The following is a 24,265-nucleotide window of genomic DNA, read 5'->3' on the forward strand; positions in this document are numbered from 1 at the left end:
GTCAAGCCACCAGGACATTGCCGATGATTTGCAGTGTCCCCTCCTTCTCCTCCTCTACCGGGATCTTCCCAACCCCAACCCTTCCATCGAGGTTTAGCGTCATCCCAGGATGCGCCCCCCCACACACACCTGTAGCCCCAGGCTCCCTCTGGGCACTGACCACTCTATATCATCACTGGTGATTTACTGGTCCATCTTTTCCACTAGACTATCAGTTCTGTAGGAGCAGGAATGAAGTAAAACATTTCCTTCTACATTTGACCCTAGGAACAGAAAAAGCATCAGCCCACGATAAACTCCGATAACCAATGGTCACAGGGTTGGGGAGGCAACAGGGATTGGTGGGGACTGAGGCAAAGTGGAAAATTTATCCACCCACTCCCCGCATCCAGCCAAGGGGGCAGTCATCTCTCAGCTCCTGACAGGCAGTCTGATTTTTCAAAAGAAGCTAGAAATCAAGATTTTTCTGTGACATGTCCCCAGTTTCTCGATGTGGCAACCAGTTCTATTTTTTTAAACCAGAAATAGGACCTGGAGGCCAGAAAACAGGTCCTTGGCTTATCCCCAGTTGTAACCTCTGATTCAGAAAGGACAGAAAAAAAAAAAAAATCAAGAACCAAAAGCACACACCAATGTGATTCCAAAATAGAGATTTATTTATTAAGGATTATTTAGTTTCCACATAAAAATCACCAATTGTTCCTCACTGGGTTTTTAACACATATCAGTTCTTTGGGGATTGCTCTGTTCGCCCCAACACTTTCAAAGATACAGCTCTTTTTAGCGCCAGGAAGGACAGTTAAGGCAGCAAGGCGTGTTCTTGGGTTCATCCTCTCCCCCTTGAAAGAATACACATGGTAGGTAGTTTCTTAGGTTGGAAAAGCCGTCCCTGAAGAAGATAATTATGGAGAAGAATGCAAATACAGTCATCTATGGTCAATTATTTGTGCCTGATAGCTTTAAAATAACCCTCCCCTTGGTCATCAAAGGCTTGCTGGTTGGTTTTAGCTATAAAAACACTGTCTAGCAAAAGACAGTAAGAAAGAGCAGGCTCTAATGACAGTGCTGTGAGGTTGGGCTGTGCAAACCACTGAGAACACACACCAGTCTGCTTTAAAAAAAATCCCACAACAGGGGCCCTGTATAATTTCAGATCAAACCCCCTCGTGGTCCTTAAAATACCCCAAACGTCATTCAGCCAGATCCTCAGAAGGACACATGCCTATTTTTAAAGTGAGGAGTCTGACACCAGTTCCCCCAGAGTCACGCTCCGCATGGGGTGGTGGTGGGAAACCAAAAAAACCCTAGGACTTGATTTATTAGAAACATTAATCAATTTTTATCACACTGAAATGAAGGCATAAAGTCAGTCTGTGCTGTCATGAAATTCAGAAGTGAGATCGTTATTTATTGCTCCAGGAGGATAGACCCCAAAAGTGACTTTTAAAAGAGCAGGGCCGGTCCCCTGCAGACCCTGGTCCATCTCTGGGCTGCTCTGGGGGGCGCCTCAGGCTGGGGGTGGCCGGCCGGCTGGATTCACAGTGATTCGGGTTTGCCTGTTCCTGCGGGGGGCTGTGGTCAGGGGCATGTGGCCCGGGGTGCCCGCTGAGGGTCTGGCCTACACCTTGTAGTTGAGCTCAGCGTTCATCTTGGTGTACATCTCGTAGATGACGTCGATGGTGGCCGTGTAGTTGACCAGGAAGAGGCGGATCTTCTCCAGGCATTCCTCTTCCGTCACGTTCTGGCCCTTGGAGAGTGCTTTGAGGAGGTCGGACTTATAGGGGGCCGCGTACAGTGCTGCCTTGAGACGGGTGAGAGGGGGGTGCTCAGTGTTAGCGGAGGGGGAGACCCTGAGCCACCGGGCCAGGCCCGTCGGGGTTCTGGGAGGGGACTCCCCAGAGGTCCGTGCTGGGCAGGGGTCTGTGCTATTCGTGGTGCTGGCAGGGAAAGGCCAAGGGGGATGTGTGTCCCCTTCTACTCCGGTGAGAGACAGCAGGAAGTTTTGGGGACAGACAGACCTGGGTTCAAATTCCAGCTTGTGCCGCTGACTAGCGGTGACCCTTGAGCAAGTTACTTAGCCTCTCTGAGCCTCAGTTTCCTTATCTGTAAAATGGGGATAATAATGACACCCACCCAATCGGGCTGCCTTTGTGAGGATTAATGAGGTCATGCCAAGTGCTCAGCACAGCCCCAGGCACATAGCAGGTGCTCGGCGTGGACGAGCCTCTTCCCCCGGGGCTCCCTGCCCTGGAGAAAGTGAACCGCTTCCTCCTGAGACCCCACCTTTCTGAGCCGGGGAGAGGATGGCTGATCTGTGCTGTTCCTCTTTTGTCCTTCAGGGGGTGATACTTCCCTAAATTTCAGGGCTTCCCTGACAACTTGAAAAGTCCAGAGAACCGGACATACACAGAATTTCAGAGCCAGAAGGAAAAGGAGGCAACCGGATAAAAAGCTTAGGCTACAAGCCTTTTGAGAAGGTGAGGAAATTACAAATAATAACGTTATCATTAGGAATCAAAATAGAAATAGCTTCAATTTGCTGAGTGTAAACCACACGCCAAGAACTTTATACAGAGTAACACGCTGACTCTTCACAATGAGACTGTGAGGCAGGGCCTATTTTATACCCATCTGCAAGATGAGGATACTGAGGCTCAGGACGTAGAATCCCAGCTGCCCGTTCTTCTTACTGTGTGACCTCTAGCAAGATCCTAAACGTCTCTGGGCGTCAGTTTCCTCATCTGTGAAATGGAGGCAAGGACAGTACCTCTCCGTGCATTTGTGAGGATCACCCTCCGCCGGCAGCCCGCCAGGCCAGGCATCCAGCACACATGGTTATTACTGAGGGGGTGGTCGTGAGGCCTTCAAGGGGGAGGGGGTCTGCCGGGGATGGCGGGGGACAGGGCTCTTGCGGTGCCCACCCAGGATGAGCACTGTCCCCAGCCCTGCCAGGGCAGATGGCCCAGATGTGGCCCTATTTCCTGCCTGGATCCAGCAGATTCCCGACCCAGCCTACCCTCGACCTGTGCCACGTGGGACAGAGACCAGCCCTCAGATGCCGGTTCTCACGGGAGTGAGGAAGAGCGGGTGGTGGGGGCTTCAGGAGGGAGGGCAGCCACGACAGTGTGCAGGGCACCCTGAGGGCTCTCCACACGTCCCCAGTGGACCTCTCCCAAAGCCGGGCTGGTGCTGAAGGCCAGTGGTCATCATCACCCCAACACAAGTCACCAAGAGCCTCGTGGGCCAATGTTCTTTCAGCAGACGCCCCCGTGGGCACAGGGGCCCTTCCTCCCCTCCCCACCCCACCCCAGTGCGAGGGTCCCAGCTGAATCCAAGGGGCCAGTGAGGCCAGCCCACCATCAACCCGACAGCCTCAGTCTCTGCCCTGCTTCCTCCCATGGCCTCCCAATCAGGCCCCTTATCAGAATCACCACGGAGCATCTAGGAAAATGCCCACCACTTGGCAGGGGTCCCTCGGAGCACCAGCCTCACCCCAGATGGACAGGGGAGCCCTTCCTGAGCCGGGGTGGGAGGGGGGGCAGGGCCCGCAGCCACAGGGCGCGGGGCAGAGGGCGGGCCCCGCGAGCCGGTGGTCCTTCCAGGCCTGCGGCGCGGCTCACCTGGAAGATCTTCTGCACGATCCAGCCGTGGTACTTCTTGAGGGCCATCTCGTAGGCCTTGGTGGCGTTGACGCGGACGAGGCTGGGGTGGTTCTCATCGCGCTCGCCGTCGCAGATGCTCTGGAGGAACACCTGGATGAAGCGCAGGCCTCTGCAGCCGGAAGGGAGACTGCGCTTCAGGGCCCTGTACGCCCCCGTCGGCATCACCCGCCAGCGCCGCACGCGGAGACCCGGATGCGCTCTGTATTAACCTCCTACAGTGAGCCGGGGGCACGGACACCCCAAAGGGAGTGACGATTCCTCCGCTGTCATGCGTCTACAACAGCTTCCGTGTAACGTGACTCCCCGGCTCACATCACATGTCCCAAGCACCTCGTCTATACCAGGCCTGGGGCCAGTCCCTGTTGGGCTGTAAGGTCTATGAGGGCAGGGTCTGGGCCTGTCTTGCCTATTTCCATGGCCACATGGCCATCAGTGCTTGAGGAATGAAGCCAGTCAGTGCAGGGTTGAAGCTACAGCTCTGGTCCTCAAAGGGCTCAGGGACCATAGACCAGGGACATGCTGAGAACACAGGCGAGTTTGACCCTGTGGGTTCCCCGCCTCCATCACTGCCTGAGCCACGGTCCGCATCCTCCAATGGCCACTTGAGCCCTTCCTCTGGGGTAGGATGATGCTTCAAGAGCCAGAAGAAGGGTGTGGGTCACGGCAGGGTGACCAAGTTGAAAATCAGATCAGTACTAGCCCTTTAATCCACCTCATTTCATCTGCTCCCCTCAGCCCTGTGAGACTAAGTTCAGCATGACCTGCCCACTTCACAGAAGGGAACACAGAGGTACCCCAAAAGCTCAATCAAAGGCCGGGATGTGAACCCAGCCTGTCTCACTCCCCAGCTGGGGTCCTCTGCTCCCTCCCTGCAGGGCGGTAGGATTCAGGTTGGGGGGTTCTTAGGGGCAAGTGTTCTGGGCCCGAGGACTAAAGGAATAAAAGTTAAGCTTTATCACCTATGAGGTGAAGGGAAATACTCCATGCTTGGATCACAACCCTCAACCATTGGGGATCAGCCTGGGGTGTGGAAGCGAGCTTGGGGTCCAGTCCCAGCCCTGCCCTGGCTGACCACCTCTCCTGAGCCCCTGCCTCTCCCAGCCCAAATGATCCCCCTCTAACCAGCAGCTGGGACGATTCCTTCTCAAGCCCCATCTTACCCTGTTGCCAATGGACTTCATGCCCCTCAGTGGCTCCCTAGCACCCCTGAGGAGGCTGGAACTCATCCTTGTCCAATCCCATCTCATCTTTCCCTGCTCCTGCCTTGCATCCCGGGCCCTGGCTAGACCAGATCTTCCTGGAGGGGCAGATATGCTGTGCCTCTCCTGCCCTCCCAAGGCCTCTGCAAGGCCTCTTCCTCTTGGAACCCTCCTGTTCCCTGCTTGGCGATTCTCCTCCGGGAAGCCCTCCCTGATTTCTCTCTGCTCCAGGGTCTGATAACCAGCTGTCAGGATCTGCCCACCAGCCTGACCCCTTGCCCAGGCTGTAATACCCTAAGAGGGACCACGCCTCTCCAAGCAACATCCCATGCACCCGGCACCATGCACAGCACACAGCAGGTGCTTATTATGTGCTCGATTTGTTGACATCCACCGGCACGTGCTCTCCCAGTCACCTGGCTCTGCCCACGTCTGATCTGGACACAAACCATCTAACTGATCTGAACGTCACTCTCTGGCTTGCTCTTCCTGAAAAACCTATGGAAGCTGCCAATGGATAGACCCAGGGGCGTTCCTTATTCCAGGTCTGTGAGTCTCTTGTTGACAGATAAGAGTAGGTAGCTCAGTGGGGGCGAGTCATAAAATAGGCCATAAGGTTGTTAATTATAGCCCACTTACCCCCTGATGCCCACACAGGCCACACCCTCCAGGGAGCAGATTCTTCCTGTTCTGTTTCACCAAAGAAGTGCGTGGGGGTGGGGTAGCTTCAGGGAATGGAGAGAGAGACAGGGGAAGAGCGCCTTTCCTGGCTCCTGACTCCAGGCCCCAGAGAAAGGGCAACATTGGGAACATCCGTGGGGCAGAGAATGGGTCCCTGGCTTCACAGTTGTTGCCAGGGACTGTGGAGTTTGCACAGCTAAAGGAGAATTCTGGAGCTGGTAGAGAGCAGGGTGATCTCAGCAAGCAAGCTGCCTGGCCTCTCTGAGCCTCAATGGCTTCATCTGTAAGATGGAACAATTGTATGCGGCTCCAAATATGTGCTATGAGGACAATATGTATCACGGTTACAAGCACTGTCAACTCTGGGGTAAGACTGTCTGAGTTCATATCCCATATCGGGGTACCCTGCCCCCAGGCCACAGGACGAATTTGTGCAAATTAGAGTTCTTTGTCCTCAAGATGCTGTATTTCTGTCAAGAAGCTGTCATAATATACAAATCTACCATGTGTGTGATGTGACCGGCCCTAGACGGAACATCTTTGTGCAGTGTACAACCTGCACAGCTGTGCTCAGCCACTCACTCCCAGCACTGCCACTGTGCCCTGGGCATGTGATTTGGCCTCCAGAAGCCCCAGCGGCCTCCTCTGGGAGATGGGGATAACCACACCTAACTCACAGCACATGAAATGTGATTGGGTGTCTAAACAGCTTAGCACAAGGGCCAGAGTACCCGCCGGCTTGCTATGCCTCTGGTGGGGCTGGAACAAGCAAGGAAGCGTCACCATCAGGCTGGCCTTGGCCCCCAGGGTGCTTTTTCTCTGTCACTAACTAGCTTTGCACAAGAAGAGCGCCTATGTGAAAGACAGGAAGTGCCCGTCCTGCCCCCCTGGGGCAGTGGCGGGGGTTGGCTGTCCCTCCTCTGAAGAGCAGGACTCCGGGCCCACCAGCCACACACACCCAGCCACCTGAGCCCATCACCTCTTCAGCCACATCAGCGCCAGCGTGGCCCCCACTTTGGGCCACTCTGCTCCATACATTTCCTTCTCCACCTCCAGGATGTTCTGCAGGGTCCGGAACTTGGCCGGGTCGGTGTCATACACAGCTTTGATTTTCTGAAACAGAGCACACAGGGTTTCCCCCTTAGGAAGGCTGCCCCCATAGACGGCTGCCCGCGTGCTGGGTGGAGGGGCACCCCGCCAGAGCCTCGCTCTCCTGCCCCCCAGTGCCAGGACCTGCAGCGGGGCTTGTCATAACAATAACCATGACTGTTCGCATTTGCAGGACTTGCGAAGTACTTTATGGGCACAGCCTCATTTGATCCTCACGGCAACCCTGATGCTGCTGTCATAATTCCAATTTGCAGATGAGGAAACTGAGGCTCAGAGAGGGGAAATGACGTGCACAAGGTCACATAGCTGGTGCAGGTGCGAGCGGGTTCCAGCACTGGCCAGGCCCCAGAGTCCACATTCTCCAACCACTACTGACAGCGCCTCAAACCCCAAGCATCTGAAGTTTCGCTTTTGTGGACAAATGGAAATAGGTTCTTAGGATTCTGAGATGTCCAGGAAGAAGGCTCCTGAGTTGGAGGCAGGCAGTTTGGATGTGAATTCCACCTCTGCCACTTCCGTGCTATGAGCCCCTCAACAGCTCTGAGCCTCAGCTTCCTCATCTATAAAATGGGGATAATGACACACAACCAGCCTCAGAGTGGATCCTCATGGGGGGAGGGTCAGTGGCTAGGGGATGCCATCCGGAACTCTCAGAATTGGGGAAGGGAAGGGCAGGGTCAGTGCACCTGTGGACCTTGGAGTTTATTTTTTGTTTGGTAGAGTGAATACAAGAACCAGCAGGTTCCTTCTCAGGTCAACCCTCCAGACTGTGGTCCTAGTTTGGCTATGACTGGATGGCATGACCGCAAAGAGGACCAAGAACCTGGAGCTCCAAGTCAGAGAAGCTGGGGCCCAGGCCCATTTCCACATCTCCTTCCTGTTCCTCAGCCTGGGGAACTTGCGGCAGGGAGCAGGGCACTGGTGACCAGACGGGATTATAGAGTCCTGATCTGGGTACTGGGGCTGTAGGGCCAAGTACGTACTGTGATGTTGCCACTTATGTCCACCTTGATGGGAGTAAACACTGGGGAGCCGAGGCAATCTGGGGACAACACAAGAAGAGAGATTTAGATTCCCAATGAGGGTGATATTCAGGACCTCCATGGGCCATGGGGACAGGAGGGGAGGTCACCTGGTGTGTTTAAGGAAAGGCAGAGCTGTTTGTTAAGTACTAAAATGGTTCATGGGCAATCTGGAGTGCTGGGCTCTGAGTGAGACCAGTTTCTTACTGCAGGACTTGTCAGAGCCTTTAAAATACACCTGGACTAGGACTTCCCTGGTGATCCAGTGGTTAAGACTCCGCACTCCCAATGCAGGGGGCCCGGGTTTGATCCCTGGTCGGGGAACTAGATCCCGCATGCTGCAACTAAGAACCCACATGCCGCAACTAAAAGAGGCCGCATGCCACAACTAAGACCTGGCGCAGCCAAATAAATAAATAAATACTAAAAAAAAAAATACAACTGGACTATCTAGGGGGCAAACCGTTTTGTCCACAGCACCCTCTCTCCCTAAGACAAAATGTTCTATATTTGCACCGTCTAACATGGGCCACATGTAGCCTTTGAGCACTTGAAATGTGGTGAGTGTGATCGAGGGACCGAATTTGTAATTTGATTTAACTTCCATTCATTTAAATTTAAATAGCCACACGTGGCCAGTGGCTACCTAATTGGACAGCACACTGCAGAGTATCTTGCAAAACTAACACTCTAAGAAACCATCTTGGCTGACATGGCGGAGGCCACGAATGAACCAGCTGGCCAGGAGGCAGCTCGAGGAATCTTACGAGCTGGAAGAAGAGCTCGTTCACCAGCTTCTTCTTTTTTTTTTTTTTAATTTTTATTGGAGTATAGCTGCTTTACAATGTTGTGTTAGTTTCTACTGTACAGCAAAGTGAATCAGCTATATGTATACACATATCCCCTCTTTTTCGGATTTCCTTCCCATTTAGGTCAGCACAGAGCATTGAGTAGAGTTCCCTGTGCTATACACTAGGTTCTCATTAGTTATCTATTTGTATATAGTAGTGTATATATGTCAATTCCAATCTCCCAATTCATCCTACCTGACTCATTCACCAGCTTCTAAGGAGGAAGTGAGCTGGCAACCCAGAGGCCCCACCGCTCTGAGACTCTGCATAAGAGCCCAGGAGAACCCACCAGGAGTGGGACTCTGGTCACTTAGCAGAGCTCGATGAACTGGGGCTCCATACCCGCTCTGCACACCCTGGCAGTGTGGGCTTGGTCATGTCCCTTCTGCTCTCTGAGCCTCAGCTTTCCCATCTAGCAAATGGGCCAACAGAACCGATCAGAGCTGCTGTGAGGATGATGTGAAACAACCCACTTCCAAGACACAAATTTTGTTCACCTCTGGAATTGGAATGTTCTTAACTGGAGGCGTTTTTCCTGTCTTGGTGGTTCATAAAACAACAGAGCATTTTAAAATAGGTGGCACCTTTGAGTTGATCAAATGTGGACCTAGAAACTGGCAGTGCCTGGAACTCAGGGCTCCATGGGAAATGTGAGCTGCCTGTGGACTGTCCCTCCTCCTTTCCCTCCTCTGTGATCCCCCAGCAGGCTGTCACAGGGACCAGAGACAGCCCACAGGTCAGAGCCCCCTGCTAAGGGCTGGGCACGGAGGAAACACATGGGGAAGGGCCAGTCCTGTCCTGAGCAGACTCAACAAGGACTTCACCTCAGAGCCTAAAGACAGCTGTGCTTCCCCAACGCCTCTCACCATCCTCAATACAGAGCCCAGGGGGCAAAGATGCCCAAGCAGGACGCAAGTGGGTACGAAACCCACGGCGGGGAAACACCAGCGCCAGCTTCCCCTTGTCCGCTGGCCAGGCTGGGGCCTCGGTGTGCGTGCCAACTGACTGCATGGGGCGGAGGACTGGGGGAGGGACACCTGTGGGCTGAATTCCACCCAAGGTGACCCAGCACACCTGGCCGGCCATCTGGAACATTCTAATCGCAGCTGTTACAAAAAAGGTGCATTGGGGAAACAGCATTGGACGTTATAAATGAAATACCCCAAAACCCAATGGAAAGAAGGTCGGGTAGATATCCAGACACCCTGGGTTTGAATCCAGTTAAGCAAGTCTCCTGTGCCTCAGTTTCCTCACATGTCAAATGGGGCAGCAGTGGTACTTATTTCATAGGGTTGACGTGGGGATTAAAATGCATGCACTGAACGCATTTAGCAGAGTGGCCAGCACAGGAACCCTCAGTACACGAACTGTGACCATCTTTACGACTTTGTAGCATGATCAGGGCCAGGCTCCACGGTCCAGCAAATGTCACCCAGGCTCGGAAGGCACCAGGTCCGTCAGGACCTCTGCTGAGTGGGAACACTGGGCCTGTGCCCCCTGCCACCTCTACTCTCCTACCTCCCGACTGAGGCCCTCATGGGGCCCGGGGTGGCTGCCTTGCCCCACTGCAGGCTCCTGGGCACAGAATCCTCGGGCCGAGAGGTGAGCCCACTGCTCTCAGCTACCGGCCTCTCTCTCACGCCCGTGGGAGCACAACTCCATCCACGGGGTTATGCTGGACCTCCCCCGGGGTGGCCACAGGAGCTGCTCCGAGGTGCTGGGTGGGGGGATGCAGGCTGCCTGTCCCACCTGATCTTGGGCGCTCTGGACTCCCAGGTGGACCTGCCAAGGGCATTAATGAGGTAATGATTCCACCCATCCTTTCATCTTCCCTGATGTATCGCTGACCTCATCCTGCAAGGCCAACCTGGGAATCTGTGAAATTTGCTAGCCCTGTAACGTGTTCTCTCCCGGGACATTTACCACCGACTCCCCCAAAGGACAACGCATTCCAGACTTAAAATAAGAATGCAGGGGGCTTCCCTGGTGGCGCAGTGGTTGAGAGTCCGCCTGCCGATGCAGGGGACGCGGGTTCGTGCCCCGGCCCGGGAGGATCCCACATGCCACGGAGCAGCTGGGCCCGTGAGCCATGGCCGCTGGGCCTGCACGTTCGGAGCCCGTGCTCCGCAGCGGGAGAGACCACAGCAGTGAGAGGCCCACGTACCGCAAAAAAAAAAAAAAAAAAAAAAAAAAAAAAGAATGCAGGGAATTCCTGGCGGTCCAGTGGTTAGGACTCAGCGCTTTCACTGCTCAGGGTAAGGGTTCAATCCCTGGTCAGGGAACAAAGATCCCACATGCCGAGCGGCATGGCCAAAAAATAAATAAATAAAAAGAAACCTCCTTTAAAAAAATAATAATAATGCAAGACAGCCAGGACTCTCCACCACTGGAGACTCTTCCCCTCTTGACTATACAACCAAGGGTCACCAATTCCGAGCCTCACAGGAGCCGGGCAGGTGCCATGGATGGGCAGCATAGGGACTGGCGAAACCCTTCCAAAGGGGGACTTCTTTGGTGGCACAGTGGTTAAGAATCCACCTGCCAATGCAAGGGACACGGGTTTGATCCCTGGCCTGGGAAGATCCCAGATGCCGCAGAGCAGCTAAGTCCATGCACCACAACTACTGAGGCTGCACTCTACAGCCCTCGAGTCACAACTACTGAGCCCACATGCCACAACTACTAAAGCCAGCGTGCCTAGAGCCCGTGCTGCGCAACAAGAGAAGCCACCACAATGAGAAGCCCGCACACCGCAACGAAGAGTAGCCCCTGCTCGCCGCAGCTAGAGAAAGCCTGCGCACAGCAACGAAGACCCAACACAGCCCAAAAAAAAAAAAAAAAAACCCTTCCAAAGGGATGGCCAATGGCTTCACCTCCACATCTTTCAAAATGTACGTTGTCCAAAGACATGAGGTGGATTGATGGATGGATGGAGAGGTGGATAGAGAGGTATGGTCAGGTATTAATGGTAGAATCTACGTGACAGATTCATGAATATTCACTGTAAAATTCTTTCAATTTTGCTGTACATTTTATTTTTTTTATGGGTATACTATTTTATTAACATTTAAATTTCACCAAGAGTTCACTAGTCATTTGTTCAGATTTTTAAAGACAAAATGGGCAAACAGCTTTAAGGCTGCGATGTATTTAACACTGCACCATATATTCACCAACTAGTCACTCGAAGGGGTATGACTATACCCTTAGGAGCACCAAGTATAGGAACAAGCCCTGGAATTGGAAGACAAACTTGCCCCGCCATTCAGGACTGAACAGAGGTCTTTGGTTGCTGACAGAATCTCCCCTTGACTTCAGACTTGAGACAAACCGAGGGAGTCTGTCAGTATACACAAACCACTGCCTTCAGTAACAGGATGGACTGGCCAGAACCAGTTCAGATTGTGGAGGCCAGTCTGAAGTGAGCAGGGTTGGCTGGAGGCTGGAAATGTCGCAGCTGAAAGCCAGCATCGGCAGATGACAGCAGCCATCTTCTAAAAATCGCTGATTCGTACACAAGTTCCTAAGATGCTTTTCCCAAACAGGGTTGCTGTATGTATTAAATTTTTCATATATAAAGTTGGAAAAGAATGTCAGACTTGGGACTTCCCTGGTGGTCCAGCAGTTAAGATTCTGTGCTTCCACTGCAGGGGCACGGGTTCAATCCCTGGTGGGGGAACTAAAATCCCACATGCTGTGCGGTACAGCCAAAAAAAAAAAGAACAAGAATGTCAGACACTTTTTTCTGCTCATAAAAGTCATACTTCTTCCTTCCACTTTTTCTCCAAGTCCACTGCACTGCTACCATGATTGTGGCTCCACGTGTAACTCTGTTTTCCACCCATCCCTGCCATGGACTTGAGCTCAGAGAGGGCAGAGACCAGGGGGCCTCAGTCCGCCTCTGTGCCCCCAGCACCTGGCATGGAGCTGGACCCCAGCATGAATGGGGGGGCAGATCATAGGAAACTGAATCTAGAGGCACATTTCCTGCCAGGTTCTTTTTCTAGCCACTTTCTTATAGTGAAGATTGACCCAGTGCACCGGGTCTAAGGACCCACGTGACTAACACGGCAGAGGCTATGAGAAGGGGCTTTGGCCTCAGTTTCCCCGCCTGGAAAGGGACCACCCCTGTAGAGTTGCTGCGATGGGGCAGGCGCCATATGTGCCACGTGAGGGCCCTGAGCCTGGCCGTGATTTGATTCCCGCCACCGGCTGATGTTCGAGTAAAGCCATCCCACGTTGGAGATGCGGAAACAGAGCTTGGTGACAGATCATCACCAACCATGCGTGGGTGGCTTCCTAGCTTTTCCCAGCGACAGGTCACTGGGTGTGCATTTTAGCCATGCACAGAATGTTATTCAGCTTCCCTGGCTCTAGAAATGGCTCTTGTGTGGTTCTGAGCGCCCGCCCCACCCTGCGATGGCGGGGAGAAAGGCTTTTTGTTTCGCCTTCTCCCGAGAGCGTGTCACTCGGGTCATGAGACTGCATGGTTGGCAGGAGCCGGGCCCCAAGGCAGCTGTTCTTGTGCGTCGTGGCTACCATGCAGGCCCAGAGCTTCTGCTCTACTGTAGGGTAGGATGTGGGGTCTGCATGGACTTCTGGAGCCAATTGTAGAGCAGAAGCAAGAGAGGGGAGAGTCGAGGGCTGCGAGATGGACCCCAGCAGAGGGAGGTGGTGAGGCCGACCGACCCCAGAATCCACTTCCCCGCTGCATGGGGCCGGGGCGAGGGGGCAATTGCTGGTAGGAAAGGCATCACTGTGTACACGTAGATGGGCACAGAGGAGTCGGGCTGGCAGCATCTGGGGGTGGGCCGCCTGTGATCAGGGGAGGAGCACGGTTGTGCCCCAGAGCCCCGGTCCTGGGTTCGGCTCTCAGCTCTGGTGTCTGGACAAGTGCCTGAACCACGCTGGGCTCAGGCCCCTCCCTTTCCAGAGCCCTGAAGTGCTGGGCAAACAGGAGGCGCTCCAGGTAAGCTGAAGCCAGCTTCAACACGCCTCACGGAAGGCTCTGGGTTTATGTTTGCTTTGGCGCAGCCCGAGGCCACCAGGCCCAGAAGAGCCAAGTGACTGGCCCAGGGTCACATAGCGAGAGTCAGGCACGCAGACACAATTAGCCAAGGCTGGTGCCACGACTTCCTCTAGCCTTTCTTTCTAGGACATTTCTATCTGTGTGTGTGAACTCAACAAAAGTGAAAGGACTCTGACGGGAAAACCCTGAAATGATTTTAACCCCCAAGCACACCGTGGCCTAAGCCTTGAAACGCAAACTGGCCGCTGCTCTGGATACGACACGACACAACATCCTTCTGGAGGGTTATCCAGCTTTACCTTCCCTACAGAATGCAGCCCTGCCTCAAAATTATTACCTTTCTTGTTTTACCTGTTTTGCAGTTAACTGAAACTTGTTTTTCATTGTTGTCAGCCAACAGGGTCTTTAGAATGACACCCAGAACCTGCCAGAAGGGAAGGGCAGGGGGTGGGGGGGCAGGGGGGCGCTCAGATGCTTTTCTCATTCATCAAAGGAAGTTGTCTCAAAAACAAAAGAAAAATCAGGTACAATTTCACCATCTCACTGCATGGAACCAACTCTAATAAGCACGTATTCCAAACACAGTCAAGCCTTGGTTACCTGGAACGTGTTGGCAAATGGCCCCTTCTGTTTAGAAGACTTTTCTAAGCATGCTACTCAACCCAAAAGGCATAAGGAAAAGACCAGTAAGTCTGATTACAAAACCCAGAAACCTTCTATATGGGATGGGGTCGGGGTAGGGGGAAATCCCATCACCAAACTAAGCCAAAGAGCAAACTGATTGGGGGAGGGGATGACCTGTGTAACAAATATCATAGACCAAAGACTATCATCCCTAATATGTAAAGAGCTCGAACAAATCAATAAGAAAAAAACAACAACCACCTTACAGAAAAATGGACAATTAAAAGAAGAAAGGAAAAGACATTTAATCTCAATAATAAAAAGAAAATAAAGCAGTGAAATATTTTCCATCTACCAAATTTTATGAATGTACCAACTTTCACATTCAGCCATTCTGGATGGAACTTCTCAAAATGTAACTCAAACGTCCCTGCCTTTGTACAGCAAGCCATTTGCAGTTCTCTAAACAGGGCCATCATCAAAAACAGGAATTATGATAAAGGTGTGGCCCACTGACGTCACAGGCTCCCTCAACTCTTCTCTAAATGGCCCTACATGGTATGTTTTCAGGGACTTAGGACAGTTTTGTGTAGTTTTTTTAAACTCCTCTTGTTTTCTCTGCAGTGCTTTGATTCTGCTAGATACTTGGAAAACAAATAGCTAACTTTGTCACCATTGCCTGCAAAATAAGAGGAAACAGGCACCAAGCAAGCATTCTGTGCATGACCTCTGTGACAGTTCTGCCCGGGCCTCTGTCATAGCTCAGATGATTGAGATTGCCCAGACAGCAGAATTCCCCGTAAGCCAGCAGTCACCATATGCCACACAGAATCACATTCACTTCCTCTTTTTCTGGCCTCAACGTAGTTGGAAAGCACCTGCCATCATGCTCTGAGCAAGCCCCCAGCACATATCTGGAAATTTCCATCCAAGCTGCCCCTCAACACCTGCCTCTTCAGACAACCATATCTTCCAACAGGTGATGTTCCCAACATTAGGCAAGAAGGTGAGAGAACCGCCCCCGCCCTGGCCCGCCCTCTCATTTCATCTCAGGAATAATTTTCCTTCAAGAACAAAAAGCATTCCATTTTTAAGACGCACAGCTTCACTTTCAGCCTGTGTGATTCAGTGTGGGAACACCAGACCCAACCCATATATACTTATTTGAAAAAGGATGAAGAGTGTACCTGTGTCATGACTCTAGGAGCCTGGTTTGGGGAGGTTCTATTTCAAATTCAATTTTTTTTTTTCAATAGCTGGATAATAAGGTTTCGTTGTTAAACACATGGGGCAGATTAACTTTACAGATCCTGGGTTACAAGGATCATAATGGGAGGCACTCAAATTACAGCTGATGGAGATGAATCATTTATTAATCCACGGGTATGTGGTGTGTGTGTGTGTGTGTGTGGGGAGATGGCTCAGTCTGCAATAAGGCCTATTTTGAAGCATAAGAGCCCTGAGAATGCCCACCTTCCTAAAACTAGTTCCCATTCTAAATTCTACTATCCTAATATCTAAGAGAAAAGAATGTTTACAAAATGATGCTTTTAAAAATTACCCCCATGACATGCCAACTCTCTTTATCCAAAATTGACCCCTTTGTCAAAAACCAGCCTTCAATCGGGAATGCAGATGGGAAAATGATTTCTCTTACTTGCTGTGTGGCCTGGGAGAATTTAATTAAACTCTCTGAGCCTCAGTTTCCGCATTTGTAAAATGAGGCTAATAACAGGCCTCACCTCATAGTTTCTGGCTAAATTTTTTTTAAAGTATTCTTTATGATTATGATTATAATAACTATTATTATACATTATATCATCATTCTTTACAGAAGAAATCCAGAAAAGAGTGATTCCAATGATTAAGAAATCAAAAGAGAAAGAGAGGAAGGGAGGGAGGAGAGAGAGGTAGGGAAAGAAGGTGTTATCAGTTGATTGATATGGGTAAAATTAACAGGAGCCCTTCAATTATAAAATAAGGACCATGTATTCCTGACCATTAATGTCTGAGATCAGAAGGGAGTGGACAAAGGAACTTGGGGGGACAGCAGTGCAGAAAAGGAATCATTTCTGAGCCAGGGGAAGTGTGAGCTGACTGCGGAACTGCAGGGACAGAAAGCAGAGGTTTTACAGGACTCTGGAGAGGGCTGATCCGTTGTAATGACTTTTTTTTTTAATTTATTTATTTATTCATTTATTTAATTTTTGGTTGCATTGGGTCTTCGCTGCTGCACGTGGGCTTTCTCTAGTTGCAGCGAGCGGGGGCTACTCTTTGTTGCGGGGCGCAGGCTTCTCACTGTGGTGGCTTCTCTTGTTGCAGAGCACAGGCTCTAGGCACACGGGCTTCAGTAGTTGTGGCTCACGGGCTCTAGAGCGCAGGCTCAGTAGTTGTGGTGCACACGGCATGTGGTAATCTTCCCGGACCAGGGTTCGAACCCATCTCCCCTGCATTGGCAGGCGGACTCTTAACCACTGCGCCACCAGGGAAGCCCCCATTGTAATGACTTTTAAAAGCTCAGATACAGTTAACACTGTAACAATTAAAAAAAAAAAAAAAAAACCCTGTTACAAGTAACTCTGTAAGAATGTAACACAAGGAGTTAACATCCATCCAGGCCATTTTAAAACTGAAACAATGCAACCTACATTTCCATTCTAATAAGCTCATTGAAATAAGCACACTGCCAGATGGGAACTTACTTCCTATCATTTCCCCTCCCCGACAAACAGCTCAAAAAGGCCCTTTCTGCTCTGGAAGACTTGTGGCAGGGCTGGCCCCCTACAAAGCCCTTACTAGCTGTGTGACCTGGTTAAATCCCTTCACCACTCTGAACCTTGGTCTCCTCTTCTGTAAAATGACACCAATGCCTCCTAATTCATAAGGTCACGATAAGGACTGGAAATGAGATATCGGCTAGTTCGATGCTTGGCACATGGGAGTCACTCAAAACAGGGGTTATGCTAGCTATGATGGGGTCATGCATTATATTTTCCATGCTGGCTATGATGGGGTCATGCCTTATACTTTACAAAGCCCTTTGTCACGCATTCTTTCCATTCCCTTTCAAGTCCCATGTTGGCTGGGCACCTACGCTCTGCCAGGCACATTGCTGGGGCCTGGGAGGCGATTCACAATGGGGCACTGTTCCTCCAAGAAGCCCTATGCGACAGACACCCCACAGATGAGGAATGAAACGGGGGCTGGATGAGCCAGCAGGTGACAGAGTGGACGTTCGGGTCTTTTCCCTCTTTCTTCTCCATCCTCTTCCCTCCAGGAGCAGAGGCCAGACCTCAGTCCCTGACCTCAGGGCTGGACTTTTCTGAACCCAGAGGATCAAGAGGATTTCATCCTTATCACTGGGGGAACAGAGCAGGTGGGCACCATTTGTCCATGCTCTGCACTGGTCTTTGGATGTTGTAAGTGAGAATTGCTTCAGTAGCCAGGCAGCTCAGCTGGCCCCAAACCCTGGCAGCTGGTCACCAAGAGCCAGAGGCAGCTTGTTTTTGCAAGAACCTTGTTTCCCAAGGGCTGTGTGGCAAGAAGTGCAGAGTCTAAAGGTCTGAGGATGTCTGTCCCACCTGTGCAAAAAGATGGAGTGATTCTGGGCATTGGGTGCCACCATCATCTGGGGGAGGCCGCCTCCTTCGGCCCTCCTGGGAGGCCCAGCTTCTGCCTTGTACAGTTGGGGCTGCAGACTCAGAGAGGGGAACCACTAGGGCATGGACACACAGCTGGGGCACCAGGGAAGCAGCACTCAAGCTCAGGCTGGCTGTTTGATGCCAATATCCATCTATCTAGAGACTTCGATTCATGGACTTCAGTGGACAATAGACCCAGGTTCAAAGCAACTTCTTCCCTCCAAGCCTCCAAAGCAGCCAGCTCATGGGCTGTTACACAGACGGATGGGATAAGACAACAGGGCCAGCGGCAGTCCTCTATACAGGTGTTACTTGGCTCTAACTTGGGCCAGGTGAGCTCATGAGCATGTCCCACCAGCACGCAGTAGGTGTTCCTCGAGGCTAATGAATCCTCACTCACTACTTGCAAACACACTTCCAATGGATAAGAGGAGTCTGCAGGCTGGTTCAAACTTGCAAAACCCATTGCTGAAAGTGACTTATCCACCGCCCTCCGCAAAGTACCTTGTTTCTTCCTCCTAGAAGCGGTCTACTTCCGGTTCCTACAGCATCCAGCTCTCAACAGACACTCAACCAAAATGATAACTAACCTGCTATTGGACGAGGGTTAATACAGTTTCTTGTTTCTCTTTCTTGGGATATTCTATACAAAACCAAAAATAAACATATATTTGTATCAACTTAAAAAACAAAAACCAAAAAAATTGTGGTCCCAAGTCCTGAAAGGTGCTTGTTGCAATGGTAGGAACAACTTCTTAGAGGCCAAGCGGGTGTGGGTGGGGCTGGTCCCCAGGCAGTTAACTCAATGTCCCAATTAAAGGAAAAACTGAGCTGTCTGGGGCCTCCCCACTGGATGACTTCCATGCCCCAGCTATCAAATCTGCGTTCAATTAGGCAAGAGATATGGTCCCAGCATGGCAAGATGATTATGAGGCACGCAGCTCCAAGGAAACCTGCATAGCTGGTCTGGGGTTCCCAGTGTCTTGGATAAGCCACAGTGGAGCCAGCAGAGCTCCTGGACTTCGGTGGCCAAACAGGCTGGCTCCACTGACCAGACAGGAAGCCAGGAAAGCAGGCAGGCACAACAGCAAAAGCACTGCATAAGCAGTCCAGAGGCCTGAGTTCTAGTCTGGCTCTGTGGTCAATTGCTGGCTGTGTGACCTTGGGCAAGTCACCTAACCTTTCTGGCCTTGGTTTCTTTGGCTGTAAAACAAGATAATTCTGTGCCTCTGGGCCTGCCATTCCCCCACCGCCCCCCATCCCCGCCAAATAGAGCTAGCATTGAACCAAAGTGACGTAAAACCACTCTTTCTGGGGCTACTCTAGGACTGTTTCGTGAGTATCAGATATCTGTAAGGCTCGATTCTATGCACATCCATTTAATTACGCTAAGAAGCCTGAAGGAAGTAAAATCACCCCTGGAATCTGGATCTCAAGAACCAAGAGGTAGAAATCATTACTTTCAGCTCCTGCATCTTTGGTTGCTCCCTAAACAGTGAGAGCAAACAGGTGTCACCTCATGCATCAATTCTAATGGACCTTGGAGTGGCCGAGGCTGTGTTTAGACTTAAAGGGGAAAAAAACAGTATCATGATTGATTATTAACGTCTGCCATGGGTACAGGATATGAATTATGTATCTTAATTTGATTCTATATTTTAACTTAGAAAGAGAGAAGAAAGCAAAACACTTTTAGAAGAACCCAGAAAAATGGGAATGGAACCAAAAGCATTCACTCGACAAACATCACTAGCTCACCAAGTGCACTGAAATAACTCCAAGTGTCAGAATGGGGTAGATTCCATGGGAGTCAGGAAAGATTTTCCAGATGAGGTGACCCCTAAGCTGATTCCTTAAGGATAAGTGGAACCCAGCCAGGTGAAAGGAAGGTGGTGGGCCAGAGAGGAGTGGTACCCGAGGCAGAGAAATTGACGCGGGTAAAGTGCCAGAGGCAGATGATGGCATGGTACCCTCTGTGGGGCTGCAAGCCATTCAGAAAGGTTACAGCACAGATATCAAGGTGGGGTAACAGGGAGCCACTGAGGCTTCTAGGCAGGGAGTGACAAGACTAAATGACTAAGCCTCTCCCTCATCCTCCCTCCACCCCCCCCATCCTCCAATTGCAAATGCTCTAGAACAGCTGCATAACTGACCATAAAAGTTTAGAGAGCAGGGCTTCACAGAAGTCAGCTGCAAACTGATCAGTCAGAGGTGAGATCCAATTACTGGGTCAAGGTAAAGAAAGAAGATGGACAAAGGGCTGACCTCTAAGTGGACACAGCAAAACCTATACAGCTCGGGAGACTCAGGCTGGAGATATGGAAGAGTTAGCCCAGGATACAGATGTTCTGAGCTACATCTGACCTGCAGCCCAACCAATTAGTATTCATCAAGCCCAACCAATTCTGTCCCAAACCACCACCGATGATGGTTTAAGAAATGGGGTTGTGCTAACAGGTTAAAAGCCTTCACACCCTTCGACCCAGCAATTTCCCTTCTAAACGTGAGAAATCACCAAAGAAGTATGCAAAGAAATATATACAAGAATGTTCACTGTAGCACAGTTTACAAGCAAAAAAACAAAAAGGAAGCAATGTAAATGTCCAACAGCAGGGGATTGGTTAAATAAATTATGGCCACATTCAAACAACGAAGTTCTAGGCAGCTACGAAAAATGCTGATTGATGGGTAAAGGTGGTTATGCTATATTGTTGGGTGTAAAAAAGCAGCTTATACATTTCCCCTTAAATATAGATAAAGATATAAATGGGTCTGGAATGAAAATACTCTGAAATGTCAGCATTGATTCTCTCAAATAACAATAACAACAACAACAAACTCTGCCTCAAAAGGTTGTGAGAGGATTAAGTGAATTAATCTACATAGAATGCTTGGCACACAGTAAATGCTCAATAAATGGCAGCGAGAGTTTTAATTTACCATTTCTTCTGGTTCCATTTTCCTTTGAGAAACAGATCTTCCTTGCAGAATTAAAATACTTTTAAAAATCACAGCTTTCAAAAAAAAACCAAAAACCAAAAAAAAAACACAGGTTTCAGCCCTCTGGCCTATTTATATCAAGAGCGGTAGCTCTCAACCAAGGGTAACTCGGTCTCCCTGCAGATATTTTTGGTTGTTACAACTTGGGGAGATGGGGTGCTACTGGCATCTGGTAGAGAGAGGCCAGAGATGCCACTAAACGTCTTACAAAGCACAGGACAGACCCCCACCCCAAAGAATGGCCCAGCCCCAAATGTCAGCAGTGTCACGGTGGAGAAACCCTGATTTGGAGGAAACTGGCACCGAATGCCTTTCAGACCTCTTGTGTCCATAATCCCAGGCCTGCTCCATTCCAGAAACACACCACCCAGATCATCCAGGGGACCAGACGTCCCCAAGACCTAGACGAAGCCCGTGTGTCAGAGCTGACGGCGGATCTCCACCGACCCCTGAGTGCCAGAGAAAAGCCACTGGTGGGAGCATCCTCCTGAAGCTTAGACCCTCAGGAGGAACTCTCCCCCAAGAAGAGCCTAAGGCTTCAAAATGGATCGTCACGTTTTTTTAAATAGTGCTAAGAATTATCCTCTGTGGGCCAACCCACTGAGGCCTCTGTATAAATGGTGGTTCTGTCAACAGATGTGACGGCCCACAGCACCCGGCTCGCAGCAAAGACAAGGGTCTTTTGAGATCAGGGAAAGGAGGAGGGGGTGCTCTCCAGCAGGGGCACCAGATCACCGCCAGCTCCAGCCGCCACCACCCCCCTTTCCTCTAAAACCGGCACGATAATCGCATCAAATGAGGGAGCCCCCAGATGCAGAACTGATGGGCAACCTTGCTGAAGGTGAGGGAGGAAAGGGCCACAGAGCTTAACTCGGGGTTTCTCCACCTTGAGATCCAGCTAGCATTTGGGGTTGGATCAGTTCTTTGTGGTGAGGGCTGTGTGTGCACTGGAGGATGTTTTGCAGCATCCCTGGCTTCTACCCACTAGGTGCCAGTAGCATCTCCCCGTGCCCCTCACCACCCCGCCCCCCTCCCAGGTTGTGACAACCAAAAATGTCTCTAGATATTGCCAGATGTCCCCTGAGGAGGCGAAACCGCCCTCAGTTGAGAACGACTAGCTTAAACAGATTCTGAATCCTTGTTCAGGGCAAATGCTCATAGAACCAAGGAGGGGGGAAAAACCTGTCACAAAAATCAACAACTCCTCAATGCTCAAACCAGATAGCTCCCAAGCTCCTGCCTGGAGAGTCAGTGTTATCTCAACACTGAGATACAGAAAATAAGAATGTTTTATACATTTAACAAGTTCTGACTGAGCACCTACTGTGTGCCAGGCACTGTTCTGGGTACCAGGGATGTAACAGTGGACGTAAAAGAGCCAGTCTGAGAATCGTACAAACCAGTCAATGGCACTCACTCAAATACTACTCATTAATCAATTATCCACTCTATGAAGGAACCAAAACTGAATCCAGGAACTTGTATAACAACCACACATCTCCCCTTGCCAACAGCTAAGACCTGTTTGGCACTTAAGGCCTCAGAACTTTACACACACCACCTCATTTACTCTTTGCCGCTAGCCTAGGAGATCAGCATGCCCATTTCACAGATGGGGATGCTGAGGCTCAAGAGGTGGAGGAGGAGAGCTGGCACACGACTCCACGTAGTCACAACCACCCCAGAGCCCACGGCACTTCAGGGACTACTGCCCACCATGAGCCCTGGTCACCCACTAGGGGGGAAAGGGAGTGACTGCCCCAGGTGCCACTTCCCTTCAGTTCAAGTCAGTGTCAAGGTTCTGTCAGTTTGCGGGTTTCAGCTAGACTCTGCCCTCCAGACTGGTCTCTTCCTGCAAGGCCACCAAATGAAACAGCAGGGCGGGGCGCTGGGCAAGCCCACATAGAAGAGGAAAAAACAGAGCTCAGGTTTCAGCCTTTACTCAGGACCAGCAAAGCAAAGGGCAGGGGCCGATGGTACTGTCTTCAGTTTCCCATTTTCCATCCAGGGTGTGGGCTGGGCTGAGGGATAGGAGAAAGGAAGGTCTGCAACCAGCTCAGTGCTCCTATGACCTCCCAGGGCATGACATATGGAGGAGGGGTCTTTCCCTTTTGGACCCCATCCCAAGCACTCCATGTCTGATGTCACCCCACATAGCAGCCCCCCTGTCCTGAACCCTGTTCTAAATGGAGGGAAAGCTTTAGGTGGTTCTCCCTAGGAACAGGCCCCAGTTTTGTGACTCCCTCCAAAAGGCCCCTCCTCACCCTGCCAGGCTTCCTGCCCTTGGAGTGGGTGTAGTGGGTGGTGTCTCTGATCTGAAATGAGGGAATTCTAAGGAAAGAAGTGTTCACAAAGTCCCATGAGGGAGAGGCTGGGAGAATTTACAGAAAAGAGGGGGTTTATGAAATGGGGGGGATTCATTTTAAGGGGAGGGAGTTGAGAGCCACTCTGAAAGGGAAGAGGGGGATGATAGGGTGAGAGATGTTTTCTTCGGGGAGATGGGGGATTGGAGGATTGGGGATTTGGAAGAGTAGGGGTGTCTGTGGGGAGAGGACGACTGGGGTGCACCAGGAGGCGGAGAACTGCCAGCATCTGAAGGACATGTTGGCATGTGAGGTGTCTGGGGAGACAAAAGGGTTGGGAGAGTCTGAGGGAGATGGAGGATATGGGGATGTCTGGGAAGAGATGAAGGATGTGACATGTTCGGGGGAAAGAGGATTTGGGAGCGGGCAGGGATAGGGAAAATTTGGGGTGCTTGGAGAAAAAGGGCATCTTGGGTGCGTGGGGAATTAGGATTTGCGGTGTCTAGTTGAGGGATGGTTGGGGGATGCTCAGGAGAAGAAGGATGCGGGTGCGCTCTGGGTCAGGGCTGCGGGCCAGCTCCCCTCTTCACCCCGGCTCACCGAAGAAGGGCGGCAGGTGGGACACCGCCTCCAAGAAGGGCCCCGTCTCGATCTGCTTGTCCGCGGGCAGCGGCTTCAGCAGGTGCTCCGCCAGCAGCGCCATTTCGGGGTCGAGGCCCTTGGGGATGCCCCAGCCGGCGCCGCGGGCGTCCACACCGCCCCCCGGGCCGCCGCCGTCAGCTCCGGGGCCGTCACTGCCGCCCGCAGCAGGATCAAGGGACGCCAGCGTCGCCACTTCCGCCCGCTCCGCGCCCGCGTAGACGAGCGCTCAGCGCCGCCCGCCGGCAGAGCGCCTAAGCTGCCGGACGCCCCGCCCCGCCCGTCCGCCCGTCCGCCCGCGCCCAATCCTCGCCCACGGCCGCGGACCTCCGCGTCACCATTGGCCGAGGGGCGGGGCTAGCCCGCCCGGCGCGAAAGCGCTCCGACTCGTGGATCCAGGTACGCCCAGGTGAGCCGCTCCCAGGTGACCCGTCCTCAGGTGTATTACCTGCCGCCCCTGGCGTGGCACACCCCCAACCAGGTGGGCTTGCTTGGGCCGAGTCC

At 51.6% G+C, this 24,265-nt stretch overlaps 1 protein-coding gene across 4 annotated transcripts; it reads right to left on the bottom strand.

The window, feature by feature from the left end:
• Window positions 1-635: 635 nt before the first annotated feature.
• GLTP (glycolipid transfer protein) lies at window positions 636-23,972 on the bottom strand. Of its 4 annotated transcripts, none has more exons than XR_009534774.1 (6): window positions 23,723-23,972; window positions 7,636-7,694; window positions 6,522-6,655; window positions 3,621-3,771; window positions 1,625-1,797; window positions 636-889 (listed from the first exon to the last, which is right to left on the bottom strand). XR_009534774.1 is itself a non-coding variant. In XM_060121345.1 (6 exons), the coding sequence occupies exons 1-6, from the start codon at window positions 23,823-23,825 to the stop codon at window positions 827-829; spliced, it is 687 nt and encodes a 228-aa protein (XP_059977328.1). In that variant the 5' UTR covers window positions 23,826-23,972; the 3' UTR covers window positions 636-826. The 4 variants fall into 4 exon arrangements, 3 of the variants coding, with proteins under 3 accessions (XP_059977328.1, XP_059977330.1, XP_059977329.1); XM_060121345.1 differs by having other exon boundaries at window positions 1,625-1,801; XM_060121347.1 differs by having other exon boundaries at window positions 636-1,797.
• Between the last annotated feature and the right edge of the window lie 293 nt (window positions 23,973-24,265).

The sequence above is a fragment of the Lagenorhynchus albirostris genome, chromosome 14, assembly GCF_949774975.1.
Source record: "Lagenorhynchus albirostris chromosome 14, mLagAlb1.1, whole genome shotgun sequence".
Classification (NCBI taxonomy): Eukaryota; Metazoa; Chordata; class Mammalia; order Artiodactyla; family Delphinidae; genus Lagenorhynchus; species Lagenorhynchus albirostris.